The following is a 21240-nucleotide window of genomic DNA, read 5'->3' as shown; positions in this document are numbered from 1 at the left end:
TTTTGTATGGAGTTTTGACGGATTCGATTCTCGATTCGATCAAAAAGTGCGTTTTGTCTAGGGGGGCAAATGTAGATATTTGTATATGTAAAAGCTTAACTGTAACAAAGGTTTCAAGTGATTTTTCACACCTAGTAACATTCTTAATTAAAGTCTACTCTCCAAACAATGACAAAAGCGAAAGGTGTAAAATAAAACTCTCGATTACTTATACCGAGTGTATTTCAGAATATTGGGTATAAAATACTTAATCAACGTTCGCCGCGCGTGGTACAAGCTTACGTTAGCAAGTTGAAGTACAAACGAAAAACTAGGCGTATGTATAAATCCGTACCATTTATATTACAATCTAAACAGTATAAAAAGCCGTCCGGCACTGTATTTATAGACGAGAACGCTCGCGCGCCTTTAAATTTAGTTTGAGCTTAACTTACTCTTTAGTTATTTATAGGAAAAAAAAATATAGATATAATTAGTATAATTTAAATTATTATAAATCCTTAATAGCTATGTGCCGCCGGTGTGTGGGTCCCGATCTGTACAGGGTCCCGGGCGGCCGTTGACTGAAGCTAAGGAGTGATATATGCCTGCGACCTGGAATATGCGCACTACTGGCGGTCGGTTGCGCGCAACTTCTCTTCGACGGCCTCCTGGGACGCCTCGGACAGGTCGGTGGCTTGGATGTACTTCTGCACGCCAACCAGCGACTTCTTCAACGCGTCGAATGAGCTGCAACAAATGTTTCGAGGTCATTGCTTTGATATTCAAACCACTTTTTAATCAAAAGGGTGAGACGATTGATAATAAAAAAATTTTGGACAAATACTTTTAAATTTTTTTCATAATCGAATAATTACAGTAATTATATTGAGTTGAAATGTCGGATGACGCCACTTTTGAGTAAAACATCTACTCTAGCACTGTTATTATTTAATTACTAGCTTTCCGCCCGCGGCTTCGACCGCGTGGAATTTTGTCTGTCACAGAAAAACTTTATCGCGCGCGTCCCTGTTTCAAAAACCGGGATAAAAACTATCCTATGTTCTTTCCCGGGACTCAAACTATCTCTATGCAAAATTTCATCAAAATCGGTTGCGAGGTTTAAGCGGGAAAGCGTAACAGACAGACAGACAGACAGAGTTACTTTCGCATTTATAATATTAGTTGGGATGAAAGAAAATAAAAAATAGGAGTCTAATATTTTGTAATTATTTGTCCGACGGACAAATAATTGAATTTTTTTATTAATTTTTTAGCGTTAAGAGTCGCATCTCAAACTAATTTGAAAATTATAAATAACTTGAAAAAATCGAACTGCCTAAGGCGGGAATTGAACCCACGACCTTCCGCTTGCCGGGCGACTATTATTAGGCAGTTCGATTTTCAAGTTATTTATAATTTTCAAATTGAAATTTTGTCATCTAGCCTATTCTCGTAGTTTCTCCGAATCCGAATCGGAGTGGATATCCGTAAAAAAGAATGTAATAGGCATAGTAAAGTGGACTCTTGGATGGCTCAAACTTGGGAGTGCAAGTGTGGTCTTGTTCCCCAGTCGATGAAGCACATGATGTCGTGCCCTGCGTGCCCAAACAACTGCGCGCAGGAAGATTTAATGAAGGCTACAAACAACGTCACTCTTGTAGCGGAGTTTTGGGCTGACACTCTATAGGTTTGTTGTGCGACAAGAAGTACAGCGGCTTATCACAATTATGGATGTCTCAACATAATAGGATACTGAACAGCCACACCCAGGATGTTTTCATTATCCCCCACTGGCGGATAACGGGAAAAAAGTAGCAATATCCGCCACTGAGAGTAAAAAATTTGCTTTGGCTTTGTGCCTTAGGTTGATATCAAAACAAAACTATTTACTAACAACTACATAATGGTTTCGATTTCGACAAAGGTGCCAATTCGAAGTTAGATGACAAGTCAAAGATTACAATTGGGGTTTTTTAATATAGACGAAGAGCTAGTTAGTGAACGCCAGACCTTCCTCATTTTATAAAAGCTGAAATTTTGTCAGCGTATGCTCCCAATATAGGATATAATGTTGGTGAATTATGAAGAACTGTCTGGCAAGGAGTTGGAACTGTCAAAACTGTCTGGCTGTTGGGGAACATAGTTCTAATTATTGTCCAAAATTTATACATAAAAATCAGATTTGATTCAGGTGACAAACTTTCAGCTTTTATAAAATGGTGGTTCTTTGAACGTGCTATTTGATGGACACGCCTCATCGTATGTGAGGTTTAGACTAAGATTATGGCAAATCAGAATGAAACCAAAATACCCAAAGTATCGGAAATATTGGAATAACTACAACATGACGGCATCAATGTAAATGTCATTAACACTAATCTCAATCCATTTGATAAGCATTTCTGTTTACCGAACGATATAGTATCAGTTTAGAGATAAACATAAAATGGCAACATATTACGTGAAAATATGTTTAGTTATTAGGTTTTACAAACATTTTAAAGTGACGAGAGCATTATTTACAAACTACATAATTCGTATCGAAATAATGATCGATTCAATCATATTTCTCTTTGAGCAAATCATAAATGATGATAATTCGCGAATGGGTTCTTTCGTTATGCATAATTATTGTTGACTTTATGTTGAAGTAACAAGTTAAAAATGGCGTCCACAGACTGCCAACGCGAATGAAAGATCCGCTAGATGGCGGGACGTGGATGTGGGGTCTGACTGCTGCGTGATTGGTGGATTTTGACATATCTGTCAATGTCATGTCAAAAATAACCAATCATGCAGCATTTGGACCTCGCGTCTACGTATTGCCATCTGGCGGATTTTTCATTCGCGAAAACCCTCATTGAATAAGAATTGTGATCTGTCATGTAGCCTAGGATGCACGCCATATCGTTTTATCGAGGCATTTTGTCGATTTTTCACGATAAGCCCATAGGTTTGTCATCTAAAATTTAAGTCCCTTTGTTCTTTTTTTTAATTTTCTTTTTGTGTCAAATTAATTAAGTCCCTTTGTTTTTCTTATCTTAAAATCGACTAAGATTATTATATCGCATCGCCCATGCTAGGCCGCGCTGTCGTGGGTTAATAACAGAGTAAATACAAAATATGAGTAGGTCATCTTCATAGGCGCAATTCGGCGCAACACCCCGTTAATCCACGCTAAATTTTGTCAGTGTGTGCGTGCGCGCCGCATACGTATTGGCGCGCTCGGTGCGTTTCTATGAAGATGACCTACTCATTTGTATTTACTCTGGTTAACAACAAGCAAAAATGACTACATACCTGGAGTACAACATCTTCTTCTTGACCTTAGCGGTGTCTGGGCACCACGACATGAGGAAAAGCTTCTGTTTCTTGCTGGCCTCCGATGTGCCCTGGCATTGGTGCGTGTATTCAAAGTCGAACAGGCCATATCTGGAAGCAATAAAGTTGAAATTGTAGTGACACCATCGTTTGTTTTTTGTCATTGCTGCCCGTATTCAAACATTACTATGAGGTGCGCGCGGACGCACAGGGTGACACACGAAACCAAACCAAAATTGCTGCTTCACTTAAGCAAGCATCGTTTGTGAATACGGGCGTTAGTCATGCTTCAGGAATACAGAAATAAGACCCTATCCAATTTAGCAATGGCATATGGAGGATGACTAGACGGGTTGGGGAAGCCTGATAATTATTATACTTCCCTAGTCGTCTCGTACGACATCTACAGGAAGAATTGGGGGTGATCTTATTTAACTGTGCTGGAATCACGCGGCTGTTACCTCATTTATGGCGCTAAGTTACTCGCACTGATAAGAATAATTATTATGCCAAAAACATTTAAATTTTTCCCCAGGACGAACTTGGCCTACACTGGTTGGGTACATTGGCGGTCAAGCTGTTAGATCCTGGCTAAATAGGACTTGCAGCAATGTGAATGTTTAGTTGGGAATAGTACCTTAAAAATAAATAATCATCGTCATTTCAGCCACAGGTAGGGTTGCCAGGCGTCCGGCTTTAGCCGGACATGTTAGGCTTTTTAGGGACTTGTCCGGCTTTTTATTTGGTTGCCGCGCCAGGCGAAAGTCGAGCCACAGAATCATATAAAGCGCACGCATCAGGATGTTGGTTAGCAACCGATGATGATAGTACTCAGTCATGACCTGACACTAATTACTGAAGCACAAAGTCCGGCTTTTGTGATTTTGGACCTGGCAACCCTAGCCACAGGACGTCTACTCCTGAACATAGGCCTAATCCAATGATTTCCAGATCGGCCGATTGGTAGCGGCCTGCATACAGCGCCTTCCTGCTACCTTTATGAGGTCGTTCGGGACAAATGCCCTCGCTGGTCGGGTATATTGGCGATCAAACTGTAGATCCTGGCTCTGAAGTGGTAACGGTGTGAAGCCTGAGACGGAGCCGCAGACGAATCTTCAAGTTAGTAACTCTTTGCGGCTCGGTTTCTTTGGACACTGAAGGACACCGTCGGTTTTAGTGGGTAAAGCACTGAGCACGTAGAATTTTGTCCAATGACCCCAAGCTACGCATCCATATCGCTCGCGCGGAATATGTTGCTGTTGCGCTCGCACACTCACTGCGGGCGCCCGTCGCACAGTCGCGCTCGCGACAGCAATATAATCGCGAGCGATAAGGATGGGTAGCTTGGGGGCATTGGACAAAATTCTACGTGCTCGGCGACCAGACTATAGGCCTATTTAATATGGTGAAGTTACCTGCATTCGCCGGTGCCGCCTTTCTGCAGATCCTCGATGAACTGGTCGTACTCGGCGTTGCGCTCGCCGACGGTCTCAACATCGATCTGCTTCTCGTCTCTGATATAGAACACCACGTAACGGTGTTTCTTGTCCTTTTTGATCTCTTCGTACGTCGTTTTGCAAGCGTCCGAGACTGTTACACCAGACGCCTGGAATGAAGAGAAAGGGGGATTAATATGACAAAGGTGACCGAGTTTCTTCCGCCACTTTTCAGCACCAGGGTCGTTCTTTTTTACCTACAATAAGTTGTCCCCATAACACGAATGTATAATGGGGATGTTGCCTGGGTCAAAANTAACCACTTCTGTAAGTAGTGGTAAGTCCACCTGCTTTAGACGCAGAGGTCCCGGGTTCGATTCCCAGTGGGGGCAGATTTTTCTGTTCGGTTTGGTTGGTGGTAGGGCTTGTTCTAAGTCCGCCTAGCTAGCTACCACCATCTTATCTAAGTCTGTAGCCATAACAACAATGTTAACAGCATTGTTGTGTTCCGGCAGTTAGAGGTAAGATAGCCAGTTCCTCCGTGGTTGAGGATTCCGGGTGAAGCTCGCTTCCACCTTCGGCCTGATCATCACTTACCATCCGGTGAGATACAGGCCAAAGAGCTTCCTCGTTGTGCATAAAAAAAAAATCAGTCTCCACTGCAGGAGGAAGACTAATTTACCAGAGACACTCCTTACGGTCAGATGGTTTGGGTAGGCGATTCATCATCATTTCAGTCACAGGACGTCCACTGCTGAACAAAGGCCTCCCCCAATAATTAGGGATCGTTGTAGATTAATAAGTGCAAAGTACAAATTAGCTTAGCTTATCATAATATTATTATAGCTTAGTGGAGAACTACAATAAATAACATTTCCAGTCTCAACCATAATCCATAATAAAATGGATAGGGCGTAGGAAAAAAGAGCATCAGATTTAATGTCTCTCCAGGCCATAACGGTACTCTTGTGTCAAACTTATGACGCTATCATCATCATCATTGGCCAACTGTAAGCCTATGCTCCTGTATTTTCATCCAGATAGTGCTAGCTTATCGTCAATTTTGCGACAGATATGGGCGCCTTACAGCCGTGACGAATTGGTCAGGATTTGGCGCTAAGTTACCAGCATCAACCAAATTACGGCGCTAAGTTACTGCACTGATAAGAATGCTACTAGCAGAATTGCTAAAATCAAGTGGCAGTGGGCGGGCACATAGCTCGTAGTGACGATAGCCGTTGGGGCAGGAAAGTTCTCGAGTGGCGACCACGGGCTGGAAGACGTAGCGTGGGTAGGCCTCCTACTAGGTGGACCGAAGATCTGGTAAAGGTCGCGGGAAGAGCCTGGATGCGGGCAGCGCAGGACCGTTCATTGTGGAAAACCTTGGGGGAGGCCTTTGTCCAGCATTGGACGTCATTTGGCTGAAACGAACGAACGAAGAATGCTACGTTACCTGCATTCGCCGGTGCCGCCCTTCTGCAGATCCTCGATGAACTGGTCGTACTCGGCGTTGCGCTCGCCGACGGTCTCAACATCAATCTGCTTCTCGTCTCTGATATAGAACACCACGTAACGGTGTTTCTTGTCCTTTTTTATCTCTTCGTACGTCGTTTTGCAAGCGTCCGAGACTGTTACACCAGACGCCTGGAATGAAGAGAAAGGGGGATTAACACTACAGTACACGCGCCCCTTTTTTTACACCTATACACGCGCGGCCTACTCTGGTAAGCCAATTTAAAATCACTGTAAATCAGTTTGTAAGCAATTTATGAATAAAATTAATTACTATGTAAATAATAAAAGTGTTTATTATAGTTCTTTTATAATCAAAGTTTCTTTATAAAACTATTTGGGATTAAACATTATAAACGGATTTAAAATTTGTAAATTTTTTGGACCAAAATTGCACTCTGAGATCCATGTTAGCAGAAAAATTATTTACTAAAAAAATATGATTTGTTTTTTATCTTTCATAGTATTCAAGACTTTCTGCTACCTAGTACATGGGGTAAATCCATTTTTTGCAAGTCTTCCATATTTTTTTTGTCGAGTGATTTCGGGCTTTTGAGTAGACCCGCAGTTTTGACGGCCAATTTTAAAAAAATGCGAAGACGCTAGCGACCCAAGCTTTACTGCCTTATTGTCAAATTTAGTAAACGAGGCTTTCCTGGAATGCCAGCTCTCTGGCGCAAGTTTTTAAAAAGTTATAGCGTAAAATGTTACCCTGGTCTACTATAGTAGGCCACGCGTGTACTCTAGTGTTAATATGACAAAGGTGACTGAGTTTCTTCCGCCACTTTTCAGCACCAGGGTCGTTCTTTTTTACCTACAATAAGTTGTCCCCATAACACGAATGTATAATTATAAAAACAAAAATATATGTACTTCAAACTACGAAAATATTCCTGATGTATGATAGATTAGGAATTATGTATCATGTCGTAGGTACTTCTCTTAATTATTTAACTTACGAAAAAAGTTACATTGCGTGACGGAGGTGTAAGTGGTACTATTTTTGAAGACCGTGACGGAGGTGTACATTTTGATGGATATTGTTTGCTTATAAATTAATTTGAAATCGTAAGATAGACCATCTGAAAAATTATATCTCACTCAAAAATTTAGGCAATATTACATGTCCATTGTAGGTAAAAAAGAAAAACGACCCACCAGCACAATATGTTTTCCCGAAGTGGTAGTAGGGCAAGCTATATTTGGGACGTGTGTTGCCTGAAAAGGGCCTATGTACTGAATTAGCAATTTCATTCCATTGATTAACAGTGACTTATATTTTTCCACCTCTTCTTTAGCTGATTATGTTTCCCCGAAATGGTAGGGCCCAAAGACATTGCCATCTCTTAAGTTCGTATTCACAAACGATGCTTGCTTAAGTGATTGGTTCGTGTGTCACCCTGAGAGTCCACGCGCACTGTGAGACCTCATAGTAATGTTTGTGAATATAAGTGTTAAACGTAAATGAGCGATACTCACTCGGCTAAAGGAGACAATCTAAATACGGATCTCCAGTGAAGCAAAGTTCAAGAATTTTCAGTAAAAGTAAATATAGCCTGACCAGGAACATAAAAACCCTGGCATAGAGGCGCGTCAATTGCATTTGATAGTGCAACACTGAGTACANATTCGCTATTGAAAGGTAATTATGCCTAATCCTTTCCATTCAAGGAGCTTGAAAGCGTCTGCCAATGCAGTGGTCAACGGTTTCGGAGATATAACATCTCTCTGCCTCACGCCTCGCTGCAGAGGAATCGCTCTCGTGCTCTGCTCCTGTACTCGGCTCGACATGGTAGCGTTTTTGTACAGGCATTTCAGCATCTCGATATACCGATAGTCAATACGGCACCGTTGAAGAGACTGCAGCACTGCATAAGTATCGATCGAATCAAAGGCCTTCTCATAGTCCAAGAAAAGCATCACCACGCTTCTATCCCATACCTCTGGCGTTGTTCTTTAGAGTAAGACGGGACGAGTTTCGGTGTTCCACCCGCGTTCAGAAGATCCCAGGTTATTCCGTCATCACCCGGTGCCTTGTTGTTCTTTAGCTGTTTGAGAGCCTTCCTAATCTCGTATAGGCTGATATACGGGATGTCTTTGGTATAGTGTCGCGTTAACCTAGCACTTGCATCTGTTGCTGAGTTATTAACAGGTTTGGAGGTATGTAGCTGTCCATAAATCTTTTCGATCTCACCCAGAACCTCGGCTTTTGTTGACATTACCGTCCGCCGTCTTCAGCATCGTTAGCTGACTTTGCTCAATAAAGTTGTCTCTTTCAGGTAATTTGGAACCTTTGTTTCGCAAGACAACTTATTGTTCACCAATGAAGTCGGAAGCATCAATGACTAGTTCTTTTAGTTGGTGATATGTATTTGATGCCTCCAACCACATTTGCAAACACTAAGTTGTCTTCGTTCTATCTTTTCTGTTAATTTTTGTAATATTCGAATATTCGAATACGTGTTAATTTACTATTCGAATATTAAATTTGGAATCTAAATTCGAATATTCGAATATTCGATTGCAACCTCTAAGGATGTGACAGTTTACTCGTAACAAGCAAAGCTACAAGTAAACCTTTTTATCTAAATATGAAATTCACATAGCAGCTTCACAGAAGTTTTCGTTCTTCATTGCAAAAAATACAAGAGGCTTTGCGTTTTCATAAATCACTGCAGTTTCATCACCATAACAGATAAGAAATAAAAACTTTTATGTGGTGCAATAAACTGCGTTAATGGTTGCAAAGTTATAAAAAACTCAACAGCCTCGATATCAAAAAAAGTTATAGCAAATTTTTTGTGCTTATTTATTTATCTAATTACAAAAAAAATAACGCTAGGTTTTAGTTGAGTCAGAGTGGTGCAATAGAATCTTTGACGATGTATTTTACTATGCATTATTTAACAACTGCGGATTCGGTGCAATTAGCACTCATACATACTTGACCTGGAAACGTATCATTACTTTTGTTACCAGGAAAACTCTTTTTAAACCTATAGCTCTAGGCCTGCATCTCATCTGACCTAGTGATGATCAGACTTAAAGGTGGAAGAGAGCTTCACCCGTAATCCTAAACCACAGAGAAACTGGCTATCTTCCCTCTTATGTTTTTGATATTAAACGAATCATCATCATTTCAGCCACAGGACGTCCACTGCTGAACATGAGCCTCCCCAATGATTTCCACATCGCCCGGTTGCCATCGGCCTGCATCCAGCGCCTTCTTACCTTTATGAGGTCGTCGGTCCGTGATATACGAATTACGACCCAAATTCTAAAGCGCTAAAGTTGTATGCCGAAAATGAATTCTAAGAATGCGAGTTGAACTTGAAGGTGACCCATAACATTTGCGGCTATTGCTGCAGCTAGATCGATAACGCCTAGTTTCAACGCACCTTTCAGACAATGGAATTTCAAAAATGGTCTGGTCAAGTGCGAGTCGGATTGACGCACTGGGATTTTTCATTTTACCTGTCACTATTCTGTACCCTAGATATCGTATTTATTTTCCTAGATCATATAAATTTCTCTAAAAAATTAAGTAGAATTCAATACAAACTTGACCAAATAATGATGTTGTAGAATATTAACATTACAATGAGTCGACAAGAACTAGACAAAACGATATACGATATTTGGGAATGCTAAAGTGACTGTGGCTTAAGACTTCCCAGTCAATGGTCTAGGCTTCTACGATTCATAAATACGAAGAAATAAGGAGTCACAATTCTGAAAATATCGTAGAAGAATTTCAATTCCCATAGCCATAGTTAGACAAATCTTACTAGCAATCGTAGCTCACGATGCTAACCTATTTTTTATAACGCCATTTTTTGCATTCGCCAAATATCACGACATCTTCCTACACTCGTCAAATCATTCTCCGCGGGAGGAGTGACCGGTAAAAAACCGGTACGGTAATTAGCTTACACAATCTGTGAAACAAAAATAGCATCCACGTAACTAAGTACCATAAAAGGATTAACTGCGACCGCTTACGAACAAGTGAAAGGGCTTAGACAGTTTTAACCTTTAGCAGACACGACTTGTCCTACAAATGCTCTTATGGAAATGTAATAAATAACAAATTGACAGTTCAGGAATTTCACTAATCTAGTAACTGAAAATCAGATTTAACTTTTAAAAAAGAGAAAGGCACTGTCTTTCACACAGCTGTGGGCAAAATATTATCTTGAAGTAGGTAGAGGAATCAAATCACTGATTATCACATAAAATAGATCGTGTCATCCACGAAGACGCGCCACACCAATATTTTGTTGAGGGAAGCAACAATGTCTTCAATAATGTCTCCTAAATTCGTCGATCGTTCAAGAGTAGAAGAAGCAATCAAGCTATGAACGTCAGTAATGGTACCAAGACCCATTTCATTAAAATGTATTATCTGGAACATTTCTGTGCCAGAGTTAATATTCAAGACATTAATATCGGATTATACGCGACGCTAAACGTTTAGGCAGAATAAATTACGACTGTAAAGCAAAACGAAAGCATGTCATACGTTACGCTCGAATTCTATGACCACCGCGTGTAATTTCGCAGATTTGACGCTAAAATCTGTCACATATTTTATGTTCCCCACAATAGAAACAAGGAAAGGACAAACAAGAAATCAAAGGCTATATTGTAACATCAGCCAGTTACTTTTCTATTTTGTGAGCCAGTCTTTTGGTTCAAGGATAATACAAGTTTTACCTATCTGAGAAGAATGGCATATCCTTACGAAAAGAAATATGCGCTGTTTAGTTACCACGGGTTACTGGGACCGGTATAGATGAATCTAGTATCCGAAAGAAGGATCTCTTTTTCTTTGACGTTTACAGCTGGCGATTAATGTCAAAAATCATATGACCACGTGGAGAAATGGATCAGGAATGCCTCGTAAACTACCCACGGTATCGTCCATCAGCCAAGCTGTAGCCGTGTCGGCGTTGTAGAGAAATAACTCCTAGTCGCCCGTTCTAAAAGCGACGGTGCCGTAACGCGGGCAGCTGACGTTGTATTTCAATTTTGCGCTATTTTAGACGACTCCATGGTCAGCGTAATATTTACGCGATCAGAAATTCAGAAGCCGGTGTTTTTTGAAGTTTCAGAGACTGTGATGCTGCTTATTGGTGTTCTTATGGGGAACCCTATCCACTACCTCACAAACCAAAGGCTTATTTGGATGGGCCAGATGCTTGAAGAGTTAAGAGGATATTACGCAATCATTTTTTTCGAAATTAACCTAATACAATATAGATTTGATCTCCCATCCATATCTATAATTTGTAGAAGAAGCATGCTTGAATAAATCTGTTAGGCCAGAATGATTTCAAGATTTCGTTCTGGCTGGAATGTAAGGCAATTAGACGCAACACGAAGTCTGATACCAGTTACTTTTTATCCACAACGAGGAAGCTCTTGGCCTGTATCTCACCTGATGGTAAGTGATGATCAGACCGAAGGTGGAAGCGAGCTTCACCCGGAATCCTCAACCACGGAGGAACTGGCTTACCTCTAACTGCCGGAACACAACAATGCTGTTGTTGTGACCACAATAGCTACAGTAGGAGAAGAAGACTAATGGTAACTTAACAGATGGACACATTATCGCTTGACCTGTGAGTCACGTTTATCTCTGTCAACCAAGTGGAACCTTGATTCGAGTTTGCAAAAGTGGCAGACATTCGTAAATGTCAAATAATGATTCAACAGAGGTCGCCATTATCAATGTTATCCTGGGTCACGAACGGCGTTGTTTGTGTACACTGATAATTGTTTTGTTTTATCAGGTGGTGTCTGTTTGTACAAATATTTGTATTCGGATATTATTTTGGAGGTTTTAATGTTTTTTTCTTAAAAATAAGACTTTCAAGCTTCCCGTTGATTGACTTGAGCAGGAAAAAGGAGTTTTTAAGGTAATGGGATGGGACGAAACAGCGTTTTCTTAAAACTTCTTGCTAAACGGTTGTAGATTTTATGAACGAGGTGTCAAAGTAGGAAGTCGAAAATCCTGCAACATAGTGACGTTCGAGAGTGAAAGTAAAAGGTGACAGAAAACTTGACAAAACTCCCGTGTGGGAAATAAAAATAGATCAGTATCAGACATTGGCCGCGGGATGGAAATAGCACATGCGTGAACCCAACACACGTGCGCTCATTATACCAACCTTTGGGGGGTTGAACGAGATTTTTATTGTGCTCTTTCTTTTTTATTGAGCTAGGGTCAGCGAAAGGGAGTGTTGATGGTGGGATGCCTATTCCAATTGAGTCCTAAACATCAAGGTACCTAATATGAATGGGGCAGCTGTTTTTTCTGGTAAAGTTGCGTCTTGTTCGAGTGTACAAAGATAGCACGAAATTAATTTTGACACAAACATTTAGTTGATTCGATCTGAAGCAGTTTTAGTCAGTCTTGGAAATATGCTCGACTCATGATGATGATGCATCTAAGCATACATGGATTTGGATGCTTCTCAGCAATACATTTATAAAAATCTAAAATAATCTGACTAACTGAATCGATGTTAATCTTCAAAAGAGGCAATCAATATCTTCAATATACAAAGAAGTGTTTATCACATTAGTTAATGTAACAGGACATAATAGAAGTACCACGGCTTTCCAAGCCTACCTACAGCGAGCCCTCCATTACTCTTACTAAACAATAATCAGTAGTCGAACAACAAATAATGTAGCATTTCCAAAGACGCTAAGAAAGTCGAAAACGCTGAGTCACACTTCCGTCCTTGCCGGAACATTCACCGAATCCATTCATTATGCTCTCTGACGTAATAAAACCTTATTAGAATTAGTAATGTTCTTAGAGCAGACTCGCAAGCCATACAAATCTTCAGTGTGACTCACAATCATATGCCGCCTATTTATAACGAGATTATAATAGAGGTTTTATTTAAATCTCGCTTCTAGATCAACGGTTTTACGGCCGGCGTTTTAGAATAGCTGAAAAATCAGTTTTGTTACAAGAACAAAATGATGGATGAATTATAAGACGTACGTGGGCCACGAAATGCTTTGCCAAAAGTAAGGAAGTGGTCAAAATACGATGCAAAACTGTTGCTAAACCTACTGGCAATTTGTAACAGAACATTAAATAAAATAAAAAAACGATTAATTAGCATGTTTGCGGCAACATCAAGAAGTTTTAACACTACATGGAGATGCAATACAGTTTTTTCTAACACTATCAAAGTGGATTAACATGTTTCTTTCATAAAAAATAAGTTGAAAGTATGCACGAGCTAAAGAATGTGCTAATAAGCAGTAGTTATTGCACATTTATTTATATCTCAGTGGTTAGTGAACCTAGAAAGTAGTGCCAAGAGATAGTGTAGATTAGCGCAAGGTCAGTTTTAATAAACGTGTGTAAGAGGCCTAATGAATGGGCGGCAAAGTTTATAGCGACGATGGTGCCAAACGCTAACGCTGCGACAAATAAAGTGGAAAGCTTTGGTAAAGTGCTCCTCGCTGAGAAACGAAGTCTAGTCCTCCGATTCAGATGATTCTAGTAAGGTGGACTCGGTACGTTTTGACTTTAACCATGTTGTTTCAGCACCACCATATTTTTCCAATGGACGTCGTAAAAGGCGACTATGGATGGAACTATTAAGCGAATAGTTCTCCAATCCATCGGGACACCGAGCGAGGGGAATGAAGATCAAAATGCGCTACGTGCCTCTGGTATATCGATACCTCTGGGCTCAAAGGTCGTAAAGGACAAAATACCGAAAATGAGTTATTTATACAGTTTTACTCAGAATTTAATTCTCTATCGATCTGTATATTTAGTTTGTCGAAATTCTCAAAAAAAGTGCCTTTACGACCCATCATTTTTGATAAGCTAAACAGAAATCATCCTGAAAATTGGGATGTAAATACCATTTGATTTTTTAGTACAGTTACCATGGTAGTAAAGAACAAGTAAACACAATTTTTTGGGCGTATAATGTGCATGAAGTATATCTATTGTCCTATACAACCTAACATTTTCATACCAAAGTCTAAATAATTTGTCTTTTACGCCCTTAGATTATCTAAACAAATATTTTAAAAATCTACAAAGAGAAGATATTATCATAACTGGGAAGGTTAATTTTATAGACGTTTCTTTTTGTATTTAAATAAGTGCGTTTGGAAAAAACGAAAGAACTAAAAAAATCATCAAAAATATGTAATAAAACTATTTTAGAGTGTATTTATGTGATTGTACACACGACAGCACATCAGGTTACCCATTTTTGTTGCCAAACTCGCCCCTATTACAACTGCTCAAGAACCCACAGTGGTTACGTTGACGTGCCGTCGTCTGTACATATTACATGATGACATCTACCTACATAGGGTAAAGAAATGTTGCTTTTTATTAAAATAAAATTCACAAAATTAATTTATTTTTGCAAATAGGCTTTAAAAAAGCCCTTTTACACGTCTCAATATTATATATTATTTCTCATATTTGAAGAAACTACGTATTTGTCAAGTAAGAGATCATTAAAAGACGATTTAAGAAAATGAAAACATGTTATAGCATGTTTTTATGATTTTTATGATGACTATCCTAACTTAATTAAGTAATGAAAAGAAAAATGAAAAAGCTACATTTGTTAAAATATTATGAGAAAAAAAGTCACCTTACTGTAGTACCTTATGGTGTCATTATTTTCTATGCACAAATCACACAAATGCTACTCTTATCAATTGTTTTTAATGATTTCCTAGTAATTTTGACTAACGCCCTTGGTCAAAACCACTTTTACTGTAGGTACTAACAATTATAATAAATGAGTATAGTTTCTAAAGTTATTTGGATCAGCTAATATTTATCTAGTAGGAAAAATATTTACACAACATGGGAAAATATAGTGTCAGTTGAGACTTAATCTACTAAAAACCGTGAATGCATTTTTTTTCGAACTTAAATTTTATATTAAAAATAATTGGCTATTAAAAACGTTATTATTAGTCCTACAGTAAAGTAAGTGGATGTACTTTACTGGAATGAAAGCTTCCTACTTGTAATCTTACTTACCTAACCTTTCTACTTTTATATCAAGTAAAATGACATATATTTAAGCTAGTATGAATAATATTTTTTAATCTATTTAGAATTTAAATTATTTTATAGTTTGGTTTTCGCTTGTCCTTAATAATTCTATCCGATCTGCATTACCATAAGGTCAACTGGTTGACAGACTGCCCTATGGAATTAAGTCCGCCATTTGTAGTTTTTTTACAATAATAATGATTAAATAAAAATAAATAAAATTAAATTGGTTTCGGCTTTTCGTATATAGGTAGTAGATACACATTTATGAAGTTTTATTTTAAAGCGTCATAATATTTATTTTCTAAATTCGCTCTTATATCGGAATTAATCGGAAATGGTATCTTCTAGTTCGAGGATATCAAAACTTCTGCATAAATAGTTTCATAAATTGTGTGCATTAAATTATGAAGCTACGAAAAATCATTTTATTTTATTTAAAAGACCATAATTCATTAAAAATGTGTGAAGAAATGGTATATTACATATCAAATACCAAAAAACATTAAATATTTAAGCTAAATTATCAATTTACCCTTGCATAATACCTTACCTGGGTGTTCCGTTACGACCTATGAAAACCTATAAAACTATGTAAATTGTCATTTATTACCTTGGTTTTGTAGTTTTGTGAAATAAAAAGAGACTTACGCCCTGAGTAACTTGCCTAGGACGAATATTTGAGGGGCGTAAAGGTCTTTTTATTGTAATTTTGAGGGCGTAAAGGAAAACTATTTCAGTAAATACAGCTCTAGTCCAGTTTCTCAATACCTCCTCGGAAAATGCTGTGAATTCTAAGCACTTTCTTCCTAAGTCATATTTTAATAGCTCAAAAAACAAAAAAGTTACTGTCGAATAAAAAAATAAAAAAACGTTTTTTGCTTCTCCTGAAAAGTCGTACTTTGTTCTTTACGACCTTTGAGCCCAGAGGTATCGATATTGGAGTCCGAATAGATAAGAGGGATGAGCAGAGGAGGGCGTCGTCCTGCAGATTATATAACCTTTTCATGTTTATAGGCCACGTCCACGTCCGAAAACTTTGCTGCCAAGCTGGATATAGTGAGCAGATAATGCATTTTTTTTTGCATATTTGCTTTCATCACAACTGCATAAATAAGATGGGATTATATTCAGCTTATTGTGCTGTTGTTTGTCTGTACACGGTTGACTTGGAAGACGAATCAAGAAGGTATCTCGTGGGTAAAGGGATTCTCTGGATAATCCCATATTGATGTCCTCTTGTCTTTGAAGATTCTTATGATTCTCGTAGCAAGACAGACAACCATAGAACTCTTGGTTATAGAGTTATAGTAAAACTATGCGTTACTAAGTAACAGTATTTTTTAACTGTCTACTAGATGAGTCATATGCATATCTGACTCACGGCAGACGATTTTGACACTTTTTACGACCGTTTCATTTTTTTTACTCGTACCTGATATCAGATAGTTCAGTGTCGATCTACGTCATCCATTATGAAGAACTATTGGAAATAATATTAGAATAGTGTAACAGGAAACACATTTTCAGTGCGAGATAAATAAATAAGGACAAATGCCATATTTAGCCATAAACTAACTACCTATTACAAGTTTCTAACAAACTTCACGCCAGGTTACCAATCTTGGTGTTTAATTTCGCCATGTGATATCATTTTTAATGACATCAATTTATGTATTAGCAACCTTGGATTAATGAGTAACAGTCCAACAGTCAATATCTTATTCATTAAATCGTGGTCTCTAATTAATCAAAACACATTGGTATAAACCGGTTTCGTAGTTTCGTCTCATAGTTTGTTCCTGAAATTAAGGTTTTTGAGCAAAAAACGGCAAAAAATCACGTTTGTTGTATCTGTATGGGAGTCCCGTTAAAATAGTTATTTTATTCCGATTTTACTATTTGTTGTTATAGATCGGCAACAGAAATACATAATCCGTGAAAATTCCAACTGTCTAGTTATAAGTTCATGAAATACAGCTGTGACAGACAGACAGCGAAGTTTTAGCAATATGGCCCGTTTTACCCTTTGGGTACGGAACCCTAAAACGAAATAAGGTATAAACATGTCAATGAACTCGTCTAACAAGATCTCCAAGGGCATAGTTCACTAGTTAAAAGTTAGGATATTCCGACCCGCATCTCGTTACGATGCGATTTTGGCGAGGGATGAGGAGGGTGGGGTGAATGACCCGGCGATGCGTCACGTCACCTCTGTTAGCAGGTATGATGACGGATATAAAGGGCAATGGTTTGGTGATAGTGGGACTTGTTAATGCTGATAACGTCACTGGTGACGCTTTTTCAAGTTGGTTCTCACTTCTCACAGAATATCAGCGTTATGTGGTTATGTCCTGGACTCTACGGTACTTTCCCACTCAGCGTGTTTCATGCTCTACGGTCTACCGTAGAGCATGAAACACGCTGAGTGGGTGACGTTTTTGTTCACAAATTATTCTGTATCCAATTTGGTATCGGCCGATTCCTCGTAGAAGTTAGAAGCCGACCAAACGTCGCCCGCAAATATCGCAAAGGCCGCTACCAACCGGTCAATATGGGAGGAGGAAATCATTGGGGGAGCCTATGTTCAGCAGTAGACTGAACTGAAATGATGATGATGACTAAGTCTAAAATGATGATAAAATTATCAATAGAACTGTAGTCTGCAGGGTGTCTAAGATCAGTCTTTTGTTGGTGTCAGTAAAACTTGTAGGTAATTAGGATAAAATTGTCCTATTTTGTATGATGAATCAAAGAATCTCCATTTGTGTACAGTCACATGAAAAGCCGATGAAGTTTTGAAAAAACATAACCCTCCTTCTAGCACAGTCGGGTAAATAATGAATTTATTTTCAGGACTTTTCAAATGAGAAGTATGATTTACTTCAGCAGATGACATTCTATCGCAGAATTCGCAGATATCATATCCTATTGGCAAAACCAGTGTGCTTCAAATTCACACCATTGAAGCCATTAGACAGAATAATTAACCAAATCGCAGAAGATGGGTTCACTCAATACACCATAAACACACTAACTATGAATGTATGTTAATACTTTTGAAAGAGCGGTAACCTCCTACTACAGGTATTCTTATACTTAAAAGGATGGTTACCAAAATATTTTGTTAATCAACTTTATTTATAAAAATAAACATTTTCATTTTCATGGGTCACACATTACTTGAACCGTTTTGTCAATTTTTATTTGCTAGAACACCGAAGTTCATCAGAAATCATTTGAGTTCGATGTCAAGTTAAATATTCTAATGGCTAAGTTAGACTGAAAATATTCTAAAACTTCTCTATAAGCTCTTTTTAAACTGAAGTCTATAAATTGTACCGTACCACAGTAAGGAGGTAGATTGAAATTAAAGCAAAATTGAATTTAACTTCTTTGATCTGAAGATTCAAAAATCACTCAAGTGACAAAACTGCTTACATTAAATTTTTCAATCATGTAGGTACCTACTATGTTAACTTGTCATTCCAGTTGGAACAGCTGCTTTATTTGGCTTACAAATACTTAACCCTTGCCTTCATAAAGGATTTTTCATCTTATTCATCCCCGAACTAGTTTACCCTACCACTGGGGACAGTTGGGTACTTATTTAGGGGAGTTTTTATGAAAGTCCCAAAGGTTGACATTGAAATTATCAGATTAAACTAAAATTGTAACCAATTTTGCAAGTTGATTTTAGATTAGCTATTGGGATTGTGATACCTTATCAGGCACATTAGAACCAATTGTAAAACATACAACTGAAATGAATTCATGATTGTTTGAATTCCATTTTATTAATTATGTAGTTAATCAAACTCTGAACATACAAAACAAGTGATAAATTGTTTCATAGTTAGGTTATGAGGATATTGACAGATTCATTACCTGTTTTATGTAGGTATGTGATCATTTCTGAATCCATTTATATGATTCATTGCTAGCCAATAAGGCGTGTGATTCATGCTGAAATGAGTTGCACTTTTCAACCATCAGTAAGTCATATTAACAGCCTCTCCTTAACGACTCGAAAGCAAGGATGTGGTGAGTCAGAATTAACATTTCTGATAAGAAAAATTCATCGGAATCGACGCGTCAAAGTGGTCACTATAATCAAGTGGATAAGAGCTACTTTTACCGGATGGTTTATGGCTAAACTATCGCAGGTGTGTATGCTAAACAGATGACCTTGACATTGACGCTGGGAGCAATAGCCGAATTCGTTTCATCAAGCCAGCCTCGGCGAGACGCGGCAAGCCCGCAGCGCCTATTCACCCCAAAATAGACTACGTATGGCAGTGGCAGTCACCGCGCCACAGCTATACCTTATATGGTCAAACACAAATGCGATTGCGCGTCGGTCCTCAGCCTGCAAGTTCGATGGCCTCCGCAACGCTGATAATGGTGACCGACAAAACACGCCAGACCCCCCAAATTGCACCTCGGATGCTGGGGCTCGTCAAAAAAGGCGTTGCACGAAATAACCTTTCGAACTAAGTGAAATTCAACACCACATACTGACCCCGACGAATCTACATTCACTCGGCACGTCATCGCAGACCAACACCTCGGGGTAACGCTGGGAGCACAACACGTGGCATAAAATCACTGGACGGTGACAACTATTTTTACGAAAAGGCGTGCGAACTCAACGGAGGGTTGTGCGAAATATGGCGGCACCGGCCGCTGGACAACCGTTTTTCGTGTAATTTCGTCTTCCAGATACATATTGCACCACTCAAAAAATAGCAATTCACATCGCGTCCATGAAACACTGCAATTTATTTTCTTCACTTACCATTTTTTGATGTTACACACGTAAAAATTCCACCACTAAACTTCACCGACACACGACAACGCCGACCGGAACGACACTGTTCGGAATGTTGGCTACGCGTACTTTGATGGCACCAATCAGCGCATGTGTCAAAAATATGGTAGGGACTCAAAACACTTTCTCACTAAAAATAATTTGCCCAATTTAATGTCGTAATTAAAATCACAACAAAAATAGTCTCAATTATTTAAAACAAAATAATTGTGATAATTAATTTGGGTCAGAATATTGAAAATGAATTCGAAATAAGAAAAGGTGTTGTACTGAACGGATGAGCAGTGTCGACAACGTTATGGAATAAAACACTGCTAGCTTCGTTGCATTACTAGATAATTTCACGGAGGAAAATACTTTTCATTTATATGAGAGCTACTTCGGATTTGTACCGATAAGATAAGAAAATACAATCAACCTTTTCAACGCTGCAGATAAAACTAATTTTAAATGGATGGCACTCGTAAAGTGACTCAGTGTTGCGATGACGGGATGTGTGAGCCAATCAGACCGCACTATTCAATAAATGCCCATATATGGGCTGACGGAAGCAGGCGGAAAAAATGTCAATACTGATTTGAAATTCTGGCGCGTAATTGCGCAAGTTTTACGAAGTTTTTTGCAAATTATTCAATTCCTGAAACTTATCAAGGTTATTTTTTTCCCAAGCAATTTTTGAAAGTTCATTGTGGGCTGAACTGGGCGTGCTTTACAAAGTTTCTAGAGGATTTTTTATGAAGGGAATATTATTAAAAACACTTCAATTAAAACTTTTATGAAAAAGTTGTGCTTTTTTATAATAAAGACTTAATATTATGATCGTGGAAATACTTTATTTATTTCGTTAGAGAAATTAAAAACTCTAGGCTAGGTTTTATTTATGTTATTATCCTAAGATGGGCAGCCCTGTAACATTTTGTTTTTATTTTAGAACTAGCTTTCCGCCCGCGTGGAATTTCGTTTGTTAAATTTTCCTGAATTTTCTTTGCTATAAACCTCACGGAGCCCGAGACCTTTCCAACGAATGCAAAACCGTGGAAATCGGTTCGTGCGTTCTGGAGTTATAGCGTCAGGGAGGAAAACCCGACTTA

At 38.7% G+C, this 21240-nt stretch overlaps 1 protein-coding gene across 2 annotated transcripts; it reads right to left on the bottom strand.

Moving 5' to 3' along the window:
- Positions 1-204: 204 nt before the first annotated feature.
- tsr (Cofilin/actin-depolymerizing factor homolog tsr) lies at positions 205-20528 on the bottom strand. 2 transcript variants are annotated; one of them, XM_028315058.1, is made up of 4 exons: positions 20117-20528; positions 4719-4909; positions 3283-3414; positions 205-729 (listed from the first exon to the last, which is right to left on the bottom strand). In XM_028315058.1, the coding sequence occupies exons 1-4, from the start codon at positions 20117-20119 to the stop codon at positions 609-611; spliced, it is 447 nt and encodes a 148-aa protein (XP_028170859.1). In that variant the 5' UTR covers positions 20120-20528; the 3' UTR covers positions 205-608. The 2 variants fall into 2 exon arrangements, with proteins under 2 accessions (XP_028170859.1, XP_028170858.1); XM_028315057.1 differs by lacking the exon at positions 4719-4909 and adding an exon at positions 6193-6383 and having other exon boundaries at positions 20117-20523.
- Between the last annotated feature and the right edge of the window lie 712 nt (positions 20529-21240).

The sequence above is a fragment of the Ostrinia furnacalis genome, unplaced genomic scaffold, assembly GCF_004193835.3.
Source record: "Ostrinia furnacalis isolate ACB-3 unplaced genomic scaffold, ASM419383v2 OfSCF4966, whole genome shotgun sequence".
Lineage (NCBI taxonomy): Eukaryota > Metazoa > Arthropoda > Insecta > Lepidoptera > Crambidae > Ostrinia > Ostrinia furnacalis.
The sequence above is the reverse complement of the archived record's forward strand: the minus strand, read 5'-3'. Positions and strand labels throughout refer to the sequence as shown.

Bases quoted from the DNA above. Each gene is read 5' to 3' on its own strand.
- tsr (XM_028315058.1), bottom strand. The intron at 3,415-4,718 runs GTAACTTCACCA...TATTGCTTCCAG, and splicing joins GGCGGCACCGGCGAATGCAG to ATATGGCCTGTTCGACTTTG. The intron at 730-3,282 runs GTATGTAGTCAT...CATTTGTTGCAG, and splicing joins AAGAAGATGTTGTACTCCAG to CTCATTCGACGCGTTGAAGA.